Source organism: Manduca sexta, chromosome 19 (genome assembly GCF_014839805.1).
Source record: "Manduca sexta isolate Smith_Timp_Sample1 chromosome 19, JHU_Msex_v1.0, whole genome shotgun sequence".
Taxonomy (NCBI): Eukaryota; Metazoa; Arthropoda; class Insecta; order Lepidoptera; family Sphingidae; genus Manduca; species Manduca sexta.
The window spans coordinates 13888845-13915823 of NC_051133.1; the positions used below are offsets into that span (position 1 = coordinate 13888845).

General features: G+C 33.7%; 1 protein-coding gene across 6 annotated transcripts; it reads right to left on the bottom strand.

Moving 5' to 3' along the window:
* Positions 1–2852: 2852 nt before the first annotated feature.
* Positions 2853–26083, bottom strand: LOC115445919 (E3 ubiquitin-protein ligase Mdm2). 6 transcript variants are annotated; one of them, XR_005112603.1, is made up of 8 exons: positions 25880–26083; positions 23400–23474; positions 13151–13272; positions 12729–12920; positions 12293–12607; positions 5915–6002; positions 4683–5338; positions 2931–3017 (listed from the first exon to the last, which is right to left on the bottom strand). XR_005112603.1 is itself a non-coding variant. In XM_030172424.2 (7 exons), the coding sequence occupies exons 1-6, from the start codon at positions 25905–25907 to the stop codon at positions 5937–5939; spliced, it is 798 nt and encodes a 265-aa protein (XP_030028284.2). In that variant the 5' UTR covers positions 25908–26083; the 3' UTR covers positions 3393–5338; positions 5915–5936. The 6 variants fall into 6 exon arrangements, 5 of the variants coding, with proteins under 5 accessions (XP_030028281.2, XP_030028284.2, XP_037296243.1 ...); XM_030172424.2 differs by lacking the exon at positions 2931–3017 and having other exon boundaries at positions 3393–5338; XM_030172421.2 differs by lacking the exons at positions 4683–5338; positions 5915–6002 and having other exon boundaries at positions 2853–3017.
* Between the last annotated feature and the right edge of the window lie 896 nt (positions 26084–26979).

Sequence of the window (26979 nt, forward strand, 5' to 3'; positions counted from 1 at the left end):
GTTAAATAATTATTAGATCTCTGTTTAGCACATTTGCGACTCTTTAATCACATCCAGCACATATGCATTGTAGACGGAAAGATTTTTTTCGTGATTAAGGAGCTCGGTGGTAATTTCACGAGCACGTCGCTCCATTCGTTCGCTTTCACGAGTTTTCACTCACTACGGGAAGCTGTAGGTTTGATTCTTAGGTTTGTAAAAAAATCAATGCAAGATGTCGATTTTACGTTGTTTTTTTTTACACGATTTTGTCCGAGACTACGCAAGATAAATATGAATTCTCGAATACTTATAACATTATTTGATCAAGATGTTTTAAAAGTCATGAGTATGCAATATAGTATAACAAGATAATCATAATTTATTGAGACTCTGTGACTAGAAGAGCGAGGTAGTTATTTATATAATGTAAGGCAATCACGTAATATATTGACATGAAAAATTCTTAAACCTGATATCCTTTTATAAATGCTAACGTAAAATTGTAGGGGGAAAGTAATTTCAATGAATTATATTACACCTGTACCGTACCGCGAGCCAATGAATCATCCGTCATAATGGAGAGAGGGGCGGTCAAGTGTGTACCGCGCTACTTAATAAGTTTTTTTTTTCACTTATGTGGAGGACAAAATTAAAAGATGACTCGAATGCGGCCCGAATGGTTTCGATTTAAAATGTTACTGATTTATAACACTAAAATCAGTGACATTTTAAGCCTAACTGCAGATATTTATACTTAAACGTACAATAGGACACATAAGTAACTCAACAAATTTCATATCTATCTAAATACGTTAAATTTAATTAAATCATATTGTTTTGTGAAGTATGTAGTCAATGCCTTTTTTATTTTTCCCAGATAAAACTTTACTATTTTTTTTGGACTAACATCAGGTGTAGATATTTTATTTAATTTTTATTTCATTTGGAATAACAAACAGCTTATATTGTACACACAGCTAAGTATATAATACAAATATAATTAAAAATAAAGCCTAACAGTATTCACCAATGTATTGAAAATTTGAGTAAGTAAATATTTTTGACCGTTTAAATTGTTTTACATGCATAACCATAGATACATACTTGCTGAGATTATAACCACTATTGTTTATAAAGATAGTAGGTACATAAGTAACTTTCCTTACAAGATATAAAAAACATCTTTTGTTTGTGTACTTCCAGACGGATTAAGATAATCTTTTCATTTTAATTCGTTACTCACCAATCTAATATCCGTAGCATTAAAACCTTTGTTTTGAAGGTATACGACTTTAGGTATAGCTGTTGGTTAGATATCTTTTAGTCCGGATAGTGAACTCCGGTCACAAGGTGTTAAAACCCGCCATAGCACGTATGTCGCGTTTCGGGATCGGCCTGTGTATATCCGGTTCCAACATGCTAGCATAATTATTATTTATTTTTTGCTTTGTGCTGACAGCTCTTTTAACTGGAGAAAATACTACACACGAGCTTCGGCCAAGTTGTTATAAGGCAGATTATTTAACTGATATGCCTGCAGCAATTATCGATTCCGTTTTCACTTCCCAGCAAAATATTTGTCAAGGTTTTTAATTGTGTCGACTGCCGAGGGCTAATCATCTCTCGCCAGTCGATATTCTATTGGACCCCACTCGACTTACAAGCAGATGGAGTGGGGTCACATATCTGTGCCAATAAAAAAACGGACCTCGAGTCCAGTCTGCTAGGCTGCTTCTAAATAGATAAAGGGCCTTATTCTCTATCCCGCACGTTATTTTAACAGTGCGTAACAAGCACGTAACACAACGCATCATGTTTAGGACTATAGAAATTTGGCTCACAGAATACCATTCCACGCACATTTCTCGAAGATAACATGACACGGCCGCGTTACGCGTTTACACTATCATACAGAATAAAGGCTCAGGTGATGACCACGTGCAGTCATGGACGCTGTCAACTGAGCCCGTACTGGTCCAGAGTGCTAGGTTATTGACGCTTACTTACAACGAAGAGGGAGCCTAACTTTAGGGTATACCTATGGCCAGTGGCGGCCCTAAACGAAGCGAGGCCCCAGGCGAAAGCAAAAAGAAACAGACGCGAGGCCCCGGGTAGAGTAAAAAAAAAGTTCCCCTTGTTTAACAGTTTCATCGGTAAGAACGTAAAAAAAAAGGTTTTGCGAGGCACCGCGCGAGGCCCCGGGCGGTTGCCCGGTTCGCCTCCCTCAAAGGCCGCCTCTGCCTATGGCAGCATCGTAAATTTTCTTATTGCTTTGAATAACGAGACGAGCTAGCCGTTCGCCTGATGGTAAGCGACACGACCGCCCATAAACAGCAGAAACACCATCCAACACTTTGAATTAAATATTGTTTGGTATTCCACTGCGGTCGTCATCCTGAGACATGAGATGGTAAGTCTTTTTAACTTAAATCTACACTAATATATTAAACTAAAGAGCTTATTTGTCTGAAAGCGCTAATTTCAACTATTAAACCGATTTTGAATATTTTTTCACTAATAGGAAGCTTATTATCTACTAAATTTACTAATGTGATTACTGGCCATTATAAACTGTGACCCTAGTCTCAAAAGAGGACGAGCGCCGTGTAGTGCTTTTCACGCAGTGGGCCTATATTCATACTTATGGTATTGCCACTGTTTTTGGACAGTCTCTTACCACCAGGAAACTGGCTACCTATCTCGTTAACACTTATACGAGAATTCTTATATTCATTTATAGCATAATTACTTTCCTGTTCAGTTTACTTATGTAATAAGTCATGTATTCAAAGAAGTTGTCTCACCTATTATAGCATCACCATATTTATAGACGTTTAGGGTGCCCTGAGGACCTTCGGGGATAAGGAGAGGAAAAGAAAGGAGATTTAAATAAAGTTCAACCAACTATGATTATTATTATTACAGTATCGTCGTACGTTGTAGCGCCATCTAGTTTTCAGGCATTTGTGCCCAGAATCGGTCAATGGCATTGTAGTAATGATCGCATTGGCATGGTTGTCGCTGGCAACTGAAGGCTGTAAGGAAATCATTCAGAAATTAGAAAGTATTATCGTCTTGCCGGTCTAATAGTAACATAAGTACTCCGTGTGGTCTTAATTCATATTCATTGCGAATTATATTTTATAAAAGAAGCCAAATATCGTAATAGGTCCCAGTTTTAGTTATAAGTATAATGTCAAAGGTTTTATGTAAAGCTACTGTGGAATTCGGTGAATTTATAAAATATATATTATACATACTTCTCCATACCTTCAGACTACCCAACCTACATAAGAGACATTCTAAGAAATTTGTTTTTAGCACATGTAAGATAGTAAAATATTTGTTTATTTTTTAAAAATATTTTTTTTTATTTAAAACAGTTGTTTTTGCTACATTGTGAGTGATTCGGCGACATCAGACTATAGTAGGATAAGAAAAGATGTATGAAGATTTAATACTCTTTGTTCTATACTATGGGAGTGAAGATAGGGAAAGAACGAGTACATACAATGTCAATATTTATTACGAATAATACAATAGTATAGGTATATAAATAAAATAAACAACAACAAATAAACCTCTGAGAAATAACAAATAAATCTTATCATTAATAACATGAATGGCACGTCAAAATACAACAAATATTATTAAATATTAACAAAAAAATATAGAACATGCAAAATAATTAATAAATTGGTAAACATACATTCTTATTATTATTTATATGTACATTGATACAGTAGACATAAATAGAGGTATAAATGCTAATACAATCCTTCTTTCTAAGAATATCAGCGAAAAGTTAGATAGTATACAATATACATAACTGTAGTCAACAATTTGTTACGCAGGCCACAGACACCTCTTGGTAATGCTGCCTCACGTCACAACGTAAAGGAATTGACCTACTTCAGTTTCTAAAAACGTAACTAAAAGGAAAATTTAATTACTTTAATAAAAAGGTATTCATAATTAACTGCTCTATTTTATTCTAATAGGTTTAATATATACTTAGCTCAAGAGATCTTGAGAACAATTGCTTTAGATTTAGTGAGATTTTTGAACCTGCCACTTGCAAAGGTTTGTTGGCACCCAGGTTGAATATAATAGATGGTAAGAATAGATTATATAGCAACCAATAAGTTTGTATATTGAAGCTATGGTTTGGATCATTGCTATTAGAATTTAAGTAGGCGCTAACAGAAAACTACATTCGGTGCTGTTTATATTTTTTACAGTGAGACTAGATTTTATTTTGTTTAAATAGATTCTGTATATTTTTATTAAATTATGTCCTTCCTACAGGTTCAAGCCAGGTCTACTTGGTTCGGTTTTAACTTATTTAACACTACTATGATTTAGAAATATATATTATAATATTCGAGCATGCATTAAAAAACTGATTATCTGCTTAACCTATAGCTCGTTTTAAATAATGCCGTAGTGGTAGTCGGTCCCATATGCCGGTTCATAGCAATTCTGGTGGAGATTCGTTTATATAAAATTTAACAACTGATCATTGCCATCAATTTGATGTGGCTCGAATCTCAGTTGCAATTTCATATATAATATTAGTTCTTTGAAAAACGCCACGATATGCTAAAACAGGCAGACTATGCTATTCCGTCGATGATATAAACGGTATAGAAATATCATTGTTGATCTTTACACATCAAATATTGAATGTAGCAACTAACCTTCCTTATGGACTGTCATGGCACCTGCTCGAGGGATCACTGAAAACCCATGTTTCCTTGATAGTGGTGTAGCTGAAAGGATTTAGATGCAATATTTCACAATTTATAGAATCCAGTTCTGTGCACGTAATATTCATGTTTTTTATAGCTGAATGACTGGTCAATTCGCTGAACTGATGGCGAGCGGTGACTGCCAATAAACAGTAGCAATTTCACAAAGAACTTATAATTATAAAGTTCTGCATGCTACTGAACGGCGTTCGCCATTCCGAGACATTAGCAGTGAAGTCTCATCATTCTCAGCAATTGACTGAAACATTCTTCATTCAGAACACAATAGTGTTCCAGTGTTAAGAGTATACATTGCAGTCCAGCAATGTAAGTAAGGAATGACATTCCTCGCCGGTCACTAGAATTATGCCGAGTGAACCCGGAATGCGACTCATTGGAACTAGCTACTATGGCTAGTTCATCACCATCGCACGGTGTTCGATATCTAGCCTGATGCAAAAATATTCCCACATCAAATAACTACAGTGTGGTCGATATTCAAATATTGTGACCCTACTGAGTACTTACCATACGTTATGTGGTCACATTGAAGTGCCAGGACAAAGTACAGGTTGTCACTCAACAAGGTAAGCGCCTTGGTGAAACTGGAATTTAGAAAAAACCATTTGTAAATAGTTTTCCAGTTTCTATCCCAGAGGTATTTAGGGTCGGCGCGACATTCATATTTTACACAAAGTATTTTTTTATACATCCGAATGAGACCCACTAACAGTACCCATGACTTTGTTGCAAAGTTTTTCATGGTACTTAACTGCGTCCGTGACCCTTGAGACATTAGATATAAAAGTCATATTACGCTGGCAACAATGCAAACACTGTTTGATTCCTTCCAAAAAGAATCAAACAAGTGCTCGTAGCATGTTCAGTGGTCGAAATACGACGATGTCGCGATTCACCACCGGAATGGAATCTCGCTTACTAGAAAGCTCGGTGATGCAATACACGTATGTTGAAAATCCAATTTTACTCAACTTGTGTATCAACAACCATTATTTGCAGATTTGTCGCCAAAATTTAAACTTCACATGGCATGCACGATTTTGATCACAAATGTTTATGATCAATTGTTATTGGTTTATAAGAGCATTTATATCCTTGCAGAGCCGCGCTATGCCATTATTGCAAGACAAAGCCGGTCCAATGGTGGTTATACAAGTCACCCATGCTCATGCTGCGTTACGATCAGTGAGATTGCAACGCACTGATGACCTGGGATGACACACTATCATCCACTTTCCTGCTCAATTTCTACAAGAAAAAAAAATATTATGAAATCTGTATCTTTATGTACACAATTGAAAAATATTTTATTAAAGCAGACGTAACAAAAACCCATGGAGTTTGTGTGTTTATGTGTTCTTTATAAAAACCGTAAAATTAATTTAAAGTTAGTTATGAGTTTTACAAATATACAAGTAGGCATATATAATAAAAAAAATTGCGCGACTTTATTTTACAGGGTTTTTGTTACATAGTTATACAACTTAATCATTTTCTTTAGGATGCTAAATAATAATTGTACAATGAATTATAATATTTTCTAATTAGTTCTACAGTAATTTTAAATTGCACAAGTATAATATAAAAGGAAAGTATAGTGTGGCAAAATAAAAGATCATGTTGGGGGAAAATGTTATTTTTATTAAGATTTACTTATATATTTTTTTTGTTTTATATATTTTTTAAAAAAATATGTATTTATTTAGTGTCTAAGTTACAAGTTATGTAGCTATACTAAATGAACCATAACAGATCAAAAATGGCGTCTTTTTTACATTATTTACACACTGTAGCTACTAGTTAACTCAAATAACATTTATTTTTACATAAAAAAAACTTAACCTAATCTCCAGTTTTAATATTTATTATTAATAATTCAAAATGAATTATTTTCTAAACGCGAATGGGCAATAGTATCGCCACCTAAATTATCTCCGCATATTGGATTCGATTACAATTCCGATAATATAAAAAAAACTTACACGAAAAAAAAAATACTGATCCTATGCCGATTTATAAAATAAACTTACAATTATTCTCCAGTTTTGGCTACCACAGTAAACACTATTATGTGAAACTGCATCTTTCGGGGTAGAGTTCGAATCCTATACTCATTTATGAAATAAACTTACAATTATTCTCCAGTTTTGGCTACCACAGTAAACACTATTATGTGAAACTGCATCTTCCGGGGTTGAGTTCGAATCCTATACTCATTTATGAAATAAACTTACAATTATTCTCCAGTTTTGGCTACCACAGTAAACACTATTATGTGAAACTGCATCTTCCGGGGTAGAGTTCAAATCCTATACTCATTTATGAAATAAACTTACAATTATTCTCCAGTTTTGGCTACCACAGTAAACACTATTATGTGAAACTGCATCTTTCGGGGTAGAGTTCGAATCCTATACTCATTTATGAAATAAACTTACAATTATTCTCCAGTTTTGGCTACCACAGTAAACACTATTATGTGAAACTGCATCTTCCGGGGTTGAGTTCGAATCCTATACTCATTTATGAAATAAACTTACAATTATTCTCCAGTTTTGGCTACCACAGTAAACACTATTATGTGAAACTGCATCTTCCGGGGTAGAGTTCAAATCCTATACTCATTTATGAAATAAACTTACAATTATTCTCCAGTTTTGGCTACCACAGTAAACACTATTATGTGAAACTGCATCTTTCGGGGTAGAGTTCGAATCCTATACTCATTTATGAAATAAACTTACAATTATTCTCCAGTTTTGGCTACCACAGTAAACACTATTATGTGAAACTGCATCTTCCGGGGTAGAGTTCGAATCCTATACTCATTTATGAAATAAACTTACAATTATTCTCCAGTTTTGGCTACCACAGTAAACACTATTATGTGAAACTGCATCTTCCGGGGTTGACTTCGAATCTTATATTCATTTATAAAATAAACTTATAAATTATTCTCCAGTTTTGGCTACCACAGTAAACACTATTATGTGAAACTGCATCTTCCGGGGTTGAGTTCGAATCTTATATTCATTTATAAAATAAACTTATAAATTATTCTCCAGTTTTGGCTACCACAGTAAACACTATTATGTGAAACTGCATCTTTCGGGGTAGAGTTCGAATCCTATACTAATGTATGAAATAAACTTACAAATTATTCTCCAGTTTTGGCTACCACAGTAAACACTATTATGTGAAACTGCATCTTCCGGGGTAGAGTTCGAATCCTATACTCATTTATGAAATAAACTTACAATTATTCTCCAGTTTTGGCTACCACAGTAAACACTATTATGTGAAACTGCATCTTCCGGGGTAGAGTTCAAATCCTATACTCATTTATGAAATAAACTTACAATTATTCTCCAGTTTTGGCTACCACAGTAAACACTATTATGTGAAACTGCATCTTCCGGGGTTGAGTTCGAATCTTATACTCATTTATAAAATAAACTTACAATTATTCTCCAGTTTTGGCTACCACAGTAAACACTATTATGTGAAACTGCATCTTCCGGGGTTGAGTTCGAATCTTATACTCATTTATAAAATAAACTTACAATTATTCTCCAGTTTTGGCTACCACAGTAAACACCATTATTGCCTGTAACGCGATTCCTATAAACGCCCTGCACCATTGTCGTTGGAACATAATGAAAATGGACCAATCAGAATGAAGTATGTTTGATATGATTCAACCTACTTTGATTGGTTTTTGTTACCGTAAGTAACGAAACTGCCTTACCGGGGCAGAGTTCGATTCCTATGCTCATTTCTAAATTTATACTTATTCTCCAGTTTTAGGTACTATATAATAAACTAAACCCTACGAAGTGAAGTAACTATATCTACAGGCTCATATTAGATTGTTTTTGATATCCATGTAATTGTAGACGAACACAAATTGTAGAATTATATTCTAGTGAATAGATACATCAAATATTTGAAGTACCAACGACAAAAAAAAAAGAAATTAAATACTTCTAACTAAACAACGCCATATTTCATCTGTTAAGTTATAGTATGCATACATAAAGCAATTAATATTAATTTAATAAACTATATTAAGCATTACACAGTTAATAAACTCCTTTAATAATGCATAACAAAGAAAATATTTCCATTAATAGCGGTAGGAAATAAAGGTGGGAGATTTAGGGCACATATTATTATATAGTTTAGAACTTTTATACTTCAACAAGCTATCAAGGTAAGTTATCAAGTAAACTTACAAATTAAACATTTACTAATAATTCACATATTGAGATGTGGTTTTGTGGGGCTCGATATAAAATGTTGTTTTTTTTTTTAACATGGGAAATAAATTGTAGTATAAAAATAAGAAAACGCAACGAGAGCTGCCAACCGATTTACTCAAGGTATAATCAATCGATATCTTCTCTATAAAATTATAGAGTAAATATTGTTTACAAAAAAGAATCTGAATTGGCATGAGTAATTAATACATAATATGATTTGCACATGATTTTAGGAAGTTTTCACTAGAATAAAATGCGCTCTGTATGCCTAAGGACCGATAGACATTTTTGGGCAGATGTTTAGAGCAATGTATAACATTGTTAAAACTTCCTCTAGTTATACCTGAAAAATGAAAATGCCTGACCTGTGCAGTTTGCAAATATGAAAAAAGTAAAGGGGACCTTTTCTTTAGTTTGCTGTAAGTTATTCAGAGTTTGATCCTTATTATCCTATCAAATCGGTTGCCAGCTCTCGAGTCTAGTTTTAAAAAAAGGCATTGAGAAATAATCAGCAAATTTTAAGCGTTTTTTTTTTTTAAATATTGTATGATTTGCTAAAGGCCTTATATTCTAATGAATGTATTTCTTTTTTGTTTCTTTTTTTGCAACTATTTTTGGTTCGTTAGTAACGCGTATGTACATTGTTTTTATAGTTTCAAATTGAAACATATTAGAAATGTTATTTCGTAACGGTGTTTCATTATTGATTACATTATTTGCCGGCCATGAAACAAATGGACGGTCGTGAGTTTGTTTATGTTATACTTTTTTCATTATTTTGCCATATTTTCTTACAGAAAGTGGTATACAAGGTGTTCCAAATGCATAGGAGTACTAAAAGGAGTCTATATAATTATATCCCTTATCCAATCAGGTTTTAGAATATTTACATAAACACCTTACAGTAAAACTACACTTTATTGTTACACCTTGTATGTGTCAGATATTATATAAATATAACTTCGATGGCGCCGACCTCTCGACATATCCTTTAAAATATATATATAGAGAAAACCATAAGTAAAACCACACTACTAATATAAATTCGCAAGTAAATCTTTGTACGTTGTCTTCATAAAACCATTTATACCGTATAACTGATTATTTTTTGTATGGAAATAGTTTGAAATAATATGTGTTGAATCTACTTGAATCGAATTACCCTCCTAATAAAAAAGAAATCATTTTTTATGAATGATAGATATATGGACTGCAGCGGTGGCGTATTTGTATTGCGCACGCGGTGCGATAATCGCGCTGTGGTCTCGGATTTAAATCTCGCGTTAGTCAAAGTGATATTGAGTTTTTTTGCTCTGTATTAGCCCGGAGTATGGAATTGTAGTCAGTAAATGACAATATGCCCTTATTACATGGGACTGAACATAGCTGGTGAAATGTTGGTGTGGTTTACCTCTGCCTAACTTTGAAAACGAAAAAGGCCTGATGCTATGTAACTGTATGCGAATTATGTACAGCTTTAATAAAATTTATGTATTAATATATATCATAATAAACAGACATATTTGCAAGCGTATCAATAATAATATGTCAGCCAATGTTCTTAGCTTACGTAATGTACAGTTCACAATCAAAACAAAACCCTTCTTATGAATAAAAAAAAATGCAAGTAATTGCAATTTAGTCGCGCGGCTCTTAGTCCACGTAACTGGACGATACACCTAAAGACCGAATACATAACATTTTCTTAGAGCGCTGGGGAGCGGAGAGGCATTTAATTCGAACAACCAAATAATTATATATCCTGCACTATAGATATAATTAAAGTTCTGAGGTCGCAAAAGATAACATCCAACAATGCCGCTGCAGTTATAAAATGATTTTAATAGAGTGCCGTACTCTGTTGGCAACTGATGTGTAAGCTAGAATAAAAATATACAATGACTTTATCATGCATAGGATTTTATGACTTAAAAAAAACATCACGGAAGTTTAGGGCGCGCATGATCAAAATGCAGTCACAAAGTACTATCCGCATTAGATTACACCAGAGTATTGACTAGGTAAAGCCAAGAGATGTACAAAATAATTGGTAAATTAAAAAACACACCCCCACATAAAATTAACCTAACCTAACCGTTTTACGGATTATATATTACACGATATAACGTTTCTAATTAGCTGCCTAGTCAATATCGTCGATATGTTAGAAAATCTTCCAATACTCAAATTGGCATATTGAACGTCTCTATCAATTTCTTGGTATGCTTGTGTAATGAAAGAAGACTATCCTATATCTTATATAATGTCCTTCAAACCTGAACCTTGCTATTTAGCAGCAGGTATGACATTGCAGTGGCAGAACGAACCCTCCCATACGAGAAACCTAAATCACTTTAGAGATATTTAGTTTATACCAAGTATAATTTAGATAACTTGAAACCATATTGAACTTGTCGCTAATTTAGGATAGGGATGAGGCTTTTTCCTTTTTTGGTAGACTTAATAAATATTTTTTTTTTATTATTTGCAAGGCGAAGTGACCTCCTGTAACTGAAGGTAAGCGAGTGAAATCCAGATAATGTCGACTGATGAGAGATGATTATCCCTCGTCAGTCAATACAATTATATATAAATCCTAAGCAATTGTTTCCCTAATATTTAATATGACTCCTCAATTGGAAAATGTTACAAGTCAATGGCCTATTGACTTCAGGGTTTTTTTCTGTTTTACGCCATTTCTATTAGTCTGTGCAGATTTTTTATTTGTAGAGATTTAATTCACGTCATACGCGGACGCTTTGGTGAAACATGAACAAAACTGCAAAATACAGATACGTCGAATGGTACTATATAAAACAGAAATCAACCCCAAGAATCAAATCTATACGCAATTTGACTTTAGTTTATCCTTTCTGGAGCATTTATCATACAAATTAATATAATTTTTTACAAAAAATCTGTAACCGTTTGTATTTCTAAATGTTTCTGAGAACTACGAAATGCACCTGTAAAACAGCCTAGTGGTGTGGTTTTCGTTTCGTTTTTACATTGTTACATGACAACAGCGCGCAGCACGTTGCTGACCCTGCAGTTGCAGACGGGGCAACGACGCGAGGTAGACCATACCTTGACGGCGCAGCGGTAACAGCAACATATGTGCGCTATCCGCCCGTGCACGAACACGCCCGACTTGGGCTCCGTCACGCAAACCACACACAGATCCTTCGCGTCCATTTTCTCTAAGAGCGTGTTCGCTATGGTCTTCTTGGTCAGTTTTATCGGTCGGTCTATCTGACTAACAAGTGGATCGCTCACCGTTTTCATGAGGGGTTGCACAGGCTCGTCGTCGGTGTCGGTGCCGACTTCGGTGCCGCTGTCGGAGGGGCAGCGCGGCTTCTTGCTCGAGTGGGAGAGGTCGGAGGAGGCGCGCCGCTTCAGCGCCGCGCGGGGCTCGGCCTGGCTGGAGCCGCCGGACAGCGCGGTCGCGCCCGAGTAGTACCCGACATCCGTGCCCTGACTGAGCCCGCCTATAGAACACGTAACGCTCGTAGTCGTTGAGCTCGCTGAAGACTTTCCTTTAGATTTTTTTCTATTCCTCCTTGGCCTTGGCGGGAAAAAGTTTTTACGCATCTGCAAATACAATATCGTCTTTAACACGAGGCGGTCGCGAAGGTTACTCCATAATAACCTGGAAGTCGCATCTCTCATACACACGACAGTTTGTGTACTGAATAAAAGTAAGAAGACTCACAATGAAACATTTGTAACAATATCTGTAGACGGGGTTGGTGTTTTTGCCATCACAGTGCGCGCAACGCAAATATACGTGACGTCTATACACGGTATCGCTTTCGTTTTGATCAGTGAACTCGGAGTCGGCTAGTTGCAAGTCCCCGTCGTCGCCTATGGCCACCTCGATCACTTCGGTTTTGATGATTTCGTCCTGTAATGCAAAAAATACATACAATCAGTAATCTGTTAACTTTTTTTAATTCCGGTGTTTTTTGGTAAAATGCAAAAGTACAGGGTGTTACAAAAAGCGGATACAATATTAAATATTCAAATTACGCACACGAGTCAATTTTGTTGTTAACTAATAAATACCATACGATCAACATTAGAATTCAGCACTTTCACAAGTATATTATGAAATAAAGATAAAACGAGTCTCACCTCGCTGGCGGCGGAGGTCTCCTCGATAGGCGCCTCGTGCTCGGACGCGGTGACCGGCTCGTACTCTATGCCCTCGCCGTCTGTTTCGAACGGTTCTGTATCGCTTGTATCGCGCGCAATATCTATAAAACAAATCTGTTTAGACACCTCACACACTATAACACCAAACTAGTAGATATGTTTCCTTCTTTTTTCCCGTTTTCTATTATTTTTTTACTCCTGATTCTTTTTTTTAAAGTTTTTCGTTTTTTTCATGCCAGTTAATTTTTCATTCCACTTTTTTACATAGAGGGAAATCACTTTTGAGATCGTATGTATTGTCTGGTCTTTTGGTTTCACTTTTTTTAAATGCCAATATACACACTAATACATACTACACTGATATAGTATATTTTTACATTTTAAAAATATAATAATAGTCGTAATTTAGACATTATGCCACTACATTTTTTTACTAAAAGTACTAAAAGTAAATATTAAAGCTATTCTTAGTATCAAAACATAACTGTGGAAGAAAATTTACTGTTTAAAATGCACCAAACAGTAAGCATTAAAATCAGTTGTAACAAAAAAGGAAAAAAAATATGACAAGCAAAAAAAATTTCAACATTCATTAAACAACATCTAAATTACGACATTACCGCCACACTATACATAAAATCACACACAAAACACAAACAAAAAACACTGGTAGTAGTTAAAACAAGGTTGCCAGTTGCAAATTAAATGACAAAATGAAAAGTAGTGCTATAACCATTTTAATTCCAAATACATATTTAAAATGTGGGGTCACCAGCCGTATACCAGAAAAGTACACAAAAATAAAGAATGAATTCTCTAGATGACACAGTAAGTGGTAGCTAAGATTACCACCAAAGCTACAGGATTATTTCTTAAGACAATACTATAATGATTTAATATATTTTATCTACGTTTTCAAATTTTAGAAAACATTAGTAGTAGTATTCATTAATAAAATGGACAATTTATATAAAAACCTTTGTTGATCTACTACCTATCACTTGATACAAAAATAAAATTGTTCTACTTCATCACAAATGCTAGACAAGGTGTGCTGGGCGTTGGTTTTCAGTGAAATAGCTGGGGTAGAAATTTGATTATTTTTCTGTTACATGGCTGTTGTTTACACATTGGTTGCAATTAATTCATTATGATGCACATATTGGCACAATTTTAGAGCTAATTATTGTGTAATCAAGTTTTTAATTTAGAGATGAATGAAATTTTCGAATTCATTTAGTCTTGTAACGACAATTATTCGAAAAGGGATGTTGAAGAATACTTGAATGGGGAAATTTGTAATAAGAGAGGCTGTAGGCTAGGGGCTGTTAAGGCTGTGGTATACAGTCCATTCAGGTTATAATTTTGCATAAATGTGTATCTTTACACCCAAAAAGGCTTGGAAGACGCCCATCATTACACCCAGGGATCACCGGGCGATAAGAATCTTAACACAGGTCAGTTTTCTAAAGTCAAAAAACATAATTTTAGGAATTATTCGTACTCTCTGGCATTGAATCCACAACGTCATGATAACTTAGTATCAGCGCGTTCTATGTGAACTATTTAGACTTGTAGAACATTTTTTTTAATTGTCAATAGTTTCTACCAGATCAATTATTAATTTTGACACATCATTTTTAGACCTGTTAAAATGGCAACATTGACTGTGTAAGTTTATGCAAAGCATAGCAAAATAGCATCACGCTTTGAAAAAATAGCCCTTGACCCATAAACCGAGATGATTGACCATGACAAAAGGCATGAAATACCACACCTTAACCCCAAAACATGAAACTTCGCAAACAAAAAAGGGCAAAACGGTTAAATAACACGGCTGATGCAAACTCAAGCAGTTATAAATATGCCTATGAATGCAAACGATCTTAATGAATTTCGAAATTATCGGTGGAGGGTAAACCGAGGTCACTTGGTCGAGATTACAAATATTTGCTTGGTTTACAGACACGCTCTATCGTATGGTAACACAGGCACCGGTGAATGGTGGCGAAGGGCTCTTAAAAACGGCTTTCAATAGTTTTTTGCACTTGCAGCTTATTTAAACAGATACAAGGAGATATGTCCTTTATCGGGAACGTAAGGTTTAAGACGTTTATGTCTTCATAAAAATTTGCAAATAAGAAGTTTAATGGAAAACGACCACTGCTCATTGTATAAATGTCAGCAGTTCAGCCAAACATTTGTCTAATTAGAATGGGGCGTTGATTAAATCCTTGTTTAGAAGAGAGTTTGAAAACGCTCGAGAAACAGAGCTCATTTCACATAATATTCCTGCGTAAAAAGGAACAGGATTTGAAGCGTCTAAAGTAAAAGTGCCAAGGTAAAAGAACACGTGCATCTGAATCTAACAACCCTATTTAAACTACTATCCTTGTTTTATCTAAGTAGTACTTAATTACTATCTAACGATAAACAACTACTCAATACAATTAATAATAAAATACTTTAGACTACTTTGAGTACAAAGTTGTTTCGTTAAGTCAATCATCCACTGAGCCGAGACTCTATATTTTACACATGTTAATTTACAGATTTCAATAAACAATTTTTCAATCGCTCTTTTCTGGTTTTTAAATGACCAATCAGAATAAAGTTTCTTGACATGCTTGCAAATGACTTATTTTGTTTCTTCTTGGAATTACATTGAATATTAAGATTGGTATCGTTTATTGAAATCGGCAGTTAGTGATGGTATTGCGTAGCCAAATTAAAATATGCTATAGTGTTAGGCGAGCTGAGGTAATGTGTAGGCATTCAGTAAAGCATAATGCACCTTCGACATGTCTAGATTACTTTTATCGACACGTCCTGATATAACTATTGCGATTTTCGGAAAATATTGGAAATGAAGATTTAAATAATATTCGCGAAGGCCTACAATTCCGTTTCGTTGATGGCCCATTACTCTATTTATTCCTAATGCCGAAGCAACGGCGCACATTATCATATCACAATATCAGATGGTGCATAAAGTGGTATATTTATAATGTATTTACAAATTGTTTCTATTAGACCCTCGTGTGTACAATGTACATACTCACAACAACCGATCACGCTATTTTTAAAAACTATTGCCTCTGTCCCGGTGGATGATTACCTTTACAATTATTTATTTACATTTAAAAATTTTGTGGTTTTGTGTGCTACAATCCATATCGAGGTGATAAAATGCGTCAACCGCATGTGTGGGAGTAGGAGTTTGTGTTTTTTACAATATTCTATATATTGAGTGAAGTTATGAGTGGTCATGGAAATTAGGGCTGTGTCGTGTAAACTCTATCTTAATCTTCAACATGTTATTCACGTAGCTTGACTGTAAAATGTTTTGAACATAATATATCACGTTTAAAGTGAAAGTAACGTAGTTCGGCTGTGTATGATACTGACGCCTCATCTGCTGTCCGGGTGAATGGCGGAGACTACTACCCTGGCTCCGGGTGGGCCATCAGGCATCCCATGCTTACCATCTGACAATATTAATACATTGGTTATTTATTAGCTACCTGCATTTCTGTTTTGACATAAATATGGATACCTATTTAGTTCATGCGGTGATTGCGGACTTACGTTGATGGACATTGAATATTTCCATACTTAAATATGAACAACGTGACGCGACAAATATATTTCTTATCCCCAAGCATCACACCTGCTTATAATAGTAAATACACAGAAATATTATTTGCAAAGTACTGCATTACACTGAAATATTCGTCATGAAACACTTTAGGTTAAGACTCATAATTCTAATAAATACTAAATGCACTACAAAGTCCGTCATTGCGAGAGACTATTCACAACATACGAGTGGGCGTTTTCATCAGTAGTTACTAATCTCATTGTATTTGTATGTAATGGGTTATGTTTGAAAGGGACCTCAAAAACTTCTTCGCTATTTATAATAACATAATTCCCCAGATATACAGATTGTATTTTTTTTTTATTCCGTGTGATTCAGGCGTATCCGCGGGCAAAAGTCGACATTTGATACGAGCACTTCGATAACACAAGTACGTCCGTTCGCATTCAAAGGTCGCGAGACAGAGAGCTCACGGGAAGCCAATATACATACTTTGTATATTCATGACTGACTGCCAAGATAGACTAATTATCTGATTCATGTATAAAAAAAAAGCAAAAAAAAAAACTTTCCGGAAAAAATACTATTTTTAATGCAGTTTTTTGCATTATTATAATTAAATTCGGGTTTTATTCTTTTTCAAGTTTAACATTGGTACGTACCTACGGACTACAGCAAAACGGTAAGCAACAAATGATTATACCTTTGTCAATAAAACCGGGACTTTTTTCATATCACATTAGCCCTACCGGTACCCGTAGCTTTCTAAGAAATCTTCAAGTAAAATCTCGCTAGCCCTTCCTTATGCCGATGCAAGTCCGGACAAGTCTGTGACGCAACAGGAACGCGCTGCGGACTTCCCTTGTACCAGTTTGAACTTTGAAGGGGGAACACCTAAATATATAACTTTATACGCAGTGGCCTCGTTTTCTTGGAATTATACTTTACCTCGTCAAAGAAATTATTCTTTAACTAGACCAAATAGTATAGTATGACCCAAATTTAATGTTGCGTGACTAGCGTCTCTTGACCGTTGCCAAAGTTTTGCTGGCTTATGGGCAGTTGTCCTTTGTTAATATTTTTCCTCTTTACTTGTAACTTCGTTATTTGAATTGACCAATGAGAATAGAACATGTATTACACTAATTATATGAAAAGGAAAATTATTAAATTTATCCTTATTGAGCAGTAAATAATATGTATTCGTAGGTGTGTCAGTACAAAATCTGTTTAATACATTTGTATTTGTATCACTGCGAAAAGTACGTGGTTTTTTTATATTTTTATAAAAATATTGTAACAGTTTTCGAATACATTTGACTCATAGAAAAAGAATTTCCTGATTTATTTTTTATCAAAGTGCGTGAAGCAACATATCATTAGAATTACTCACTTACTTTCACCAACTTTCATATAGCAAGACGCACGTTGGCTAGCGTTATCCCAAGTCCATTTCCTTGTCATTAAAGGGGCTCATCCACTCAAAATACTATTTTCAGTTCAACGTATAAATATTTATATTATATTTATTCAAAATGATGTTTTAGATACATCACCAAGTTTTAAAACATATAAGTATATAAAAATTTACACCCCAAAATCCGATCCCATCGAACCACAACCAACTAGTAATTTTACCTATTTGCATGTTTATATGCAATTATATAATATTTTTTTATACGTACATTTATTGTAATAAAAAAATGACTTATTTATTCGGTAGCCGCAAACGCCAAATTCAATATTATTAAAAGTTAATTAAATGTACTGGTATAATATTTTAGCATGCATTTTCATGTATTATAGCGTATCGTCACATTTAGCGTTAGTAATATATAAAGCACCATAATGATAAATATATCTAGCATCTCACCTCAAGCAATAGTTGTAAATATTACTTATATCATGTAACAGATACAAAAATATAAGTTTTTTTTTCACATAAGTAATATTCTGATTTTTAATTAACAAAGTGACATATTTTGTCACATATGTTGTTAAAGTCTGTTGCATTTTTTTATTTAAGACGAAGTATTTATTTATTTTTTAGTAACACGCTGTATATATTGTAGACAATATTTAAAATTGTACGCATACCAGGATTTTTAACAAATCACTAGAAAAATATATTATATTTTTTATTGAAAAATTAAACTTTATATATTATTTTATAGTTATAATAATTAATTTGCAAATGAGTGGTAAACATATACTTAGATGCTGGAAAGGTGCGGATTAATGATGTATTAATAGTATGAAGATCTTTGCAAGGTCAATACGAGATTTGAATATTTGCCACGAAATACCGTTTAATATTATGTTTTTAAATACTGTACTACGTGACTAAAATGAGGAAAACGTCACCCATTTGACCAGTAATAATATTATACTACACAAAGACATTAAAACCATATGGTTAGTTACTCTACATTTTGCATTTGATTGCATGTGCAACATAAACACGTCTTTGTGGTAACGGGGACTAATATGTGTGTATTTTTTCTTGGTCACGTTTTTGAATAGGCATGACATTCGAAACATTATTTTGTGTCATCATACCTTTGGAATTCTTTGCAGAATCAGGTAAAACGGTTGCGTAGGACGTTTTCCTTGTCAATTAAAGCGAGAGGAATATAACCTCCTCCTTTTTTTTGAAGTCGGTTAAAAATAAAGATGGCTAAAGAGTCACAACCCACAAAGTAGCTTCTGGCGGTGGGATGTCACGACCAGTTTCGGCAGTCCGTACCATTCCTCGGAGCTGTATCGTTTATACAATTACGATGGACGTCATCCATTACGCTATTGTGGTTGGATATCTACATATTATTCATCAGTCTTGTGTGCCGCGCTTACGAACTTTGCATTTAAAACAAAGGTTTTTAATAATATTTTCCTTTAACAATTTGTATTTGTGTAATAACTATTATCTGACGTGTTGCCATTCCGATGGTCAGTGAAATAATAAGACGTAACGTACAATTTGTTTTTTGAAATAAAATTTCTGTTTACCCTCAGTTTCAAGTAAACAATTCGAAATGTAAATTCAAACATATTTTAAGGACAATAGAGATTAAAAAGCCGCGAGAACAGATTAACTAGTCTTTAGACTAAATTGCGAAAAATTGACAATAAAACGCGGTTCAAAATATAACAAAACAGAGCAGTCCGAGTGTGCTTCTATTTATAAATTTATTTAAGTACTTAATAAAAAAATAGACTAGCTTTCGAGTTGTAAAAAAGCCAACCGATTTCTCTTATCGAGTATGACCTTTTGAACTTGTCAAATTATATAAATGTGGGTACAATCAGTCAATTAACTTTTACAATGGCAATTGAAGTCTGCGTTGTTAGGACTTGGCTGGCATCAGCGGAAACTTAAATCGAGATTGAAAATTCGACTCCAGTATATAAGCACATGCCTATATTCCTAAAGGGAGAAGGAAGACGCAAATGATACTTTCTCTGTTTATTTCCCGCTCATATCGGGCACATGACAAATCTGCAACTCCTTGTAACACATTTCAGCACACATTTCGTGTAGGTACCTACTAAATGAGTAGCAATTGAACCGCTCACCCCGCGGTTTCACGGTTGTTAATCAAATGACGCACAAAATACCAAATTTTAATACGTATATATGACGCGATGGAATTCAGTAACAAGTCGCAACTTGTCTGGCGCGTCAATGACACGGCGGCCATGTGACCGGCGAGGCGCGGCGCAGCAAATTGAATGCAACGAGCGTACATAACAAACACGCTATGGTGAGCATTGAAAATTGTTAGAATTTACACAGCTGTATACTGCTCATCTGATGGTAAACGCTGCGAGTGTATCATTAAAATTTGAATTGTATAGTTATCTTTGCTCTCGTTCACACGTCACGAGATGGTAGGTATCTAACTTCGTTTTAATACCTACTAGAGAATCACAGGCGAATCCCAGAAGAGATAATAAGGACAATATAATTTCGGAATGTCAGTATTAATTTTCAATATAAAATTTTTAAAACTTTCACCTCTCCTCTTTAGATTAAAATATACACAAATGTATTTATATTACAAGATAATTTTGAACCAACTTTAAAAAGAGAGGAGGTTCTAAATTATGGAAAATGCCATCAAACAAACAAACAAATAACTACTACGATCTAAAAAATACTTAATTGAACTTTATAAGTATACGGTTTAATAAGAAATTATTAAAATACAAGCAATGTTATCTTCTCGGTCGTATTTTTATATTTATACAAGATTAATTTGGTATATTATAAAACCCTAACACCCCTATTGTGTAAAAGATCACATAAAAATCCAAAAATAATAATAACAATGAAAACACACGCGGAATTGATAGATCAAGCACATCGCTCGCACCCCCGCATGGAACGAGCGGGACGTGTGCGGGGCCGCGGGGTTGGGAATGGTGTACTTGTAACGGTCGGCTGTAGCAAAGGGTAGCAGGGAGCGATTTATGTGCCGAATTTTTATTAATACAAAAGTTTTGTATGTTTTTGGGATACTATACCATATATATTATGTTAAAAATTAGTGCAATGGAATTTGCTACTGATTCTCGACAAAGTACTTAATTTCAGGTTTGAAATACACTAAAAATAATGTTATATACACATAAATATTTTGTGGAGTCAGAACCAAATCTTAAGTTAATTCACATCCTTGCACTTCTGCAGGGTCATCGGCCTGCGCTATGATTGTCAGTGGGGTAACGGTAATACAAATTATAACGACATTCTTTACAAAAAAAAAAAAAAAAACAAACAAAAAAGGTTTTATTTACACTGCGTTTGAAATCTGCCTATAATTTTTTTATCAATTTAGTAGGTATATGTTTTTGCATACCCCTATCAAAACCGGATTTTTTATTTTGCTATCAATAATTTTTAACGAGTGTACCAACATTACATAATTATCGCGATTAAAATGTCCGTCGTAGCTTGAACAGCGCTAAACGGGGTCGGAACTCGAAACATGTTGAGACTTGCTACAACGTAGAAAGTAAAAATAAAAGAGAAAATATCTTTTAAATAATTCAAAGAGATGGGAACTAACGTAGAATAACATCTATGAATATTTGATTAACGTTCAGTTTCAAAAATGTATGATTAACGTATCAAAAGTTTTATTCATTCAACCGTTAAGCGTGTGCTTGGCGCGATGCATTATTATTCTATAACGCTATTTTCTATGACATCCATTGTTATATGAGTTTTTATGGGCATGACTGGTGACTAGTCTAATAGTCGGGTTCTTATCATAAAAATGTTTAATTGCAATGGAAGATTACTTTAGCCTGTATATAGGGAAATTGATTTTTGAGATGGGAAGGGCAACTACTTTATCCGCCGGACTGTAATCATACAGAACCGTTACAATACTTTCCCTGACTTTTACCGTGTTGTTTTATAATAGTAACCTAAATGTATAAACAGTGATTTATAATATAAAATACAATTAGCAATAAAGAGTAATTATTAAAAAGTTACAAACCGCCAAAAACTTTTCACATACAGCCTTACACTACAAATGCTATTCCAGTGTGGACTATTTAATTTGTAAAACAAGTGCAGATAACGCAAACAGTGAAGTCATGCTCCTTATGTTTACCCACGCTTGCCATAGTTTAGCAGTTAAGGCGGACACGCTAAAAATTTTTACTGTACGCGAGTTCGTGCGTTTTTGTGCATATTACGCACCCTTAGAACTAAGGTGACCTAACTTAAAGAAGACGATTTGTGGGAAACAAAAAAAAATATTTGAAAACAATACAGAAGGCAGTGAATTAGGCAGTCGTCGAAAGTGAGAATCTCTGTTTCTATTCTATAATTTCTCGTCATAGGGTTATAAAGCATGCTTTGGACGGTCGTTATTTTAATAATATCAGAAAAAATATAAATTTTAAGTTAGGTCACAAGTACTAAGGGTTTAGTACAATGCAGTTTTTATATTATACAGATCCTGAACGCGTCATGTTTACTACGCTTTGAAACGTGAATTAGCACGTTTTAAACCTGACGTGTGTTTTGTCATCAGCCACGTGAAATCCACGTCTGTTTACTATTTATAAGATAATTACATGTATACTATTGCGTTATATTGGGAAATATATACTTTAATTAGTCATTACTTTATCATACTATTTGTCATTATGCTCGTAACATGTTCTGTCTTTAAAATTGTTTTTAGTGTTCCAAGCATTGTCACATTATGTTTGTTAAATAAAATGATTACCAAAAATGTGATACTATTCAGATTTATGAAAACCACAACCAATTTGATGAAGGCGACACTTATCTAAAGGATAATATTTATCATACACTGATAAACTGCATTCTGTACATAGATAATCATGCGCATTAATAAATATATAAAGATAGAATAGGGGTTCAGTATGAAAATACTATTTTAATTCATTCTCACTTTAAGGTTTAATAAGCAAGTTGGTGTAAAGCTTTCTGAGAAAAAAACTCAATATAAATATTAAATTTCATTCTGTAACCCCTAAAATGGATATTATTTGATATCAAGCAAAGCATTACAAAATTACCATCACCCTGTTGTCCAATGACTCTGTGAAAACAATCATTATTTATATTAGTGCACTCACCAGTCTCTCTATCTTGTATGCTAAACACAGTTTCTGTTGACGATCTTCTGCTTATAGATGATTCGAGATTCCATTCTGGAAATATTGATGATTGATTTAATATGCTGGGTGTACAAATATGTATCTCTCCACATCTTGCTGCCTGACAGTGGAGTTGTTTACCCTATCTTTTTTTTTTTTTGAGAAAATAAATAATTTATATGAAATTTAATAAAAAAGTGAAGGAATCATTTAAATATCTCTAAATAGGGAAACATTCTAGGATTTAACCTTTGTAAATTTTTTCATGTTTCTTATACTGGTGTATATTGGTAAATCTGCATTTGTATTGAATTTTCTTATAATTTGAAGTTAAAAAAATAAAAATTCATATAAAGGCTGTTACTAATAATGTCAGTATAACCTGGTTCATTAAAGTAACGAATCGAAAATGGCGGCACTTATCATGTTCTCTCGCTTGTACACTAGTGCCATCTATACTCACTCACGCGCGTAGCGTAGGCAGAAAAATAATCAGACTTGATATGCTTTTATGCTGTCTTGACGCGCTTAGTGATTTTTGTTAGATCATTGTTATAATTTTCTCTTATTTATCCATTGTTTCTTGTTTGTTATTGTTGTTGAGTTTTGTTAAGTTAAAAATTAAGATATATGGGGAGAGAACCTTTCCAATTTGATGATCTCAGTGAAGGACCGCCTCATAAGCAGTATTAAAAAATTAGTAAAAAGTAATATTCAATAGTAATATTTTTTATGATTGAATGCTAATTAAATATGATTAATTTGAAAAAAAATCTTGGACCTGAAATTTTATTTGCTAACTGTACTATCTGTCAACGCAAGTATAAGCCGCCATTTTAGATTCGTTTCTTAAATGCATCGGTTTAAACTTAGTTATATCAGCATTTTTGGAAAATCATACCATAATTTGCTTATAGTGATAAAATTGGAGATATTAATTTCATATGGTCAGCATAAAAATATTTTTGTGAGGGTATTTGTGACACATTTTGCTATAAAACACTGAGTGTTTACAGACTGGAGTAGTTAGTTGTTGAGTCATGTTTCTAAAAGTGTGATATTTCTTATTATTTTAATCGAAGTTGCTTCAGCATCAAACCAATATATATCTCAGCTATTGATTAATGCATTAAAAATACACTTCTTTACAATAGGGTATTTGACAAGTTTGATTTTATGCATATTTTTATAAATAACAGCAATAAGTACAAAAAATGAAGTCCTGTGAAAACAGTATTAAAATTCAATGGGAAATAAGGCAGTAGTTCAAATTTCAAATATTGCTACATGGAGGATGGGTGTGAATAGGGATATTGCCCCATCTCTTTCTTTTGCACGCATGTAGTGCCTACTGACGTCAGATGCATGTATTTCATTTGTTTTCTGTTTTTGACAATCACCCCTACTAAAGACTAATACCCTACTTTGATGTACATAATATTTTATTTTTGTCATAACAATGTAATTTTATTATATTTGTCCAAAATGATTATAATATAATATAGGTTTTATTAAGTTTTATACTCTGGACAAATTAAGTGCATTAATCAATATAGTATAATCTTATTTAAAATTTTAAAGTTTATTTCTGAATCAAAACAAAAATAATTTTATTATAATTACAATTTTAAAATAAAAAAAAAACAGAGTGTAATAAGTCCATATATTCTCTTTAACGATTATAGTTTGTACAGGGGCATTTGTTGGCAAATACCATATAGAAAAAGATTTATTTAATTCCTTTATGTTTTTTCTTAGCATATATTATACGGCCCCATAAACATAACCATTAAATATTAATTGCATTTGATTATTTTCCCCCCAAAAATATTTCTGAATCTGCACCTGATTACCTATACACACTGCAATGTAAAATAATAACAATGCACATTAGTTACCAACACAACCTATAAAGATCAGATCATTATACTAATAGTTCCAAGTTATTGGAACCAGATTACGAGATATTAACATTTTTTTTAATAAATCTTAATAGCTTAGATAATAGGGTCACTAATAATTTAATGCAATAAAAGTCATTCCGTTCAGGGTAATCTTACTATTTTCGGCCAGTCGTGGTGATCACTATGAGGCAAGTTAATTGAGTTTATAAATTCGACAATGAAGTCGGTTAAGATATATTATAAAAGCAGTACCGCCTTTTCCCTCCATTATACGCTTTATATAATACAAAAAAAACAAGACGTCCTTCAACTTAATATCAAATAATAAAAGTATTTGTAATATACTTAGGTAAATACATCGCTTTACCATTTACCTACCCGTCTGTAATCACGTAAAGATAAACAAAACAGATATACCAACACAGCTTATTATTACTGATATCCCAATATCTATAAATAACACATACACAGGCAATGTACTTGTGTAACACTTCACAAGCGTAAAATAATTTTTATTCACCAATCACTAGTTGCACCACTTTGTACTGTACTAACCTGTTGCGTATGATGCAGTTGTAGTCATATTTGTTAATGTAAACAAACGTAAATAAACATAACAGTTTTAAAACTTGTCAATAACACCCTATAACGAGGCTGAACCGCAGGGTTTAGTGCTTATGAACAGACTCCGTTAACAGTAATGTCGGACGGCCATATTTATCAGCAGCTTGTTATTTCTAGGATGTCTAATTTTTTTTTTATTTATTTATTACGGCTCTGGAAACAAGTCCATTGAGCTTCTAGGTTGTCTGTGCGCCAGGGCTACCAACTCCTAAAAAAAAACAGTCAAGATAAAATATCCCCAAATATTGGCCTCAATGCAAAATTCAAAAATACCGAAGAAAGCCCTGTACTGTCAATGTTATATTATTCCGTGTAATGTATGCCCAAAGTGTATAGTCTATCTAAGAATATTATAAGTTCCCTGTTTTATGAAGGTAAATAATACACAACTTAGTTTATTTTTAAAAAGTTCAAAGGCTGGAGCCATGTCTGTAGTTGTGAGGATTATAAATTAGATTAGATAGATTAAAAGAGAATTATAAATTATAATACAGCGTGGATGATGAGTGTGCCCATAGAGATTCGTGGTAACTCGTACAGGTTCGGCAGCAGTGTGTATTTAGCATTATAGCATTATACTTTGTGTAAGAACTTGGACGTTTTGTCTTTTATAATTTTTCTTATTCAGTCAAGCAGTAATACATGAAAACATATTTATGTCACTAAAAATATCCCTAAATTTTTTTAGGCTCTTAAGGTTATAGCTTAAGGTCCATTGTCATACATTTATATTCGAGATATTTCGGCCTTTAAAATTTAATAAGACGAAATTTTAAAGGCCGAAATATCCATTCATATTAATTATTTTTACGTTTTTCTTTCAACTGCGAGAACTAATCACTAACTAGACGTGAATTTAAATTCTTTACTTACCAATACTTGTTTAGTTACCCAGATTAAAGGTGAAACAAAATGTATGAAAAATTGACCTTAAGCTATAACCTTAAAGAAGCCTACTACACATATTTCTGCCTAAATTTAAAAGCCCTAAGTTGGGAAGCCTGCCGTTGGCGGTTGGTCAGTCAGACCAG

What these genes read in the sequence shown, in the direction of transcription:
- LOC115445919 (XM_030172420.2), bottom strand. Translation starts at nt 25,907, where the DNA reads ATGACTACAACTGCATCATACGCAACAG. An exon ending in AACTGCATCATACGCAACAG is followed by an intron (nt 23,475 to 25,879) that starts GTTAGTACAGTA and finishes CAATATTTCCAG; the next exon opens with AATGGAATCTCGAATCATCT. An exon ending in CATACAAGATAGAGAGACTG is followed by an intron (nt 13,273 to 23,399) that starts GTGAGTGCACTA and finishes TTTGTTTTATAG; the next exon opens with ATATTGCGCGCGATACAAGC.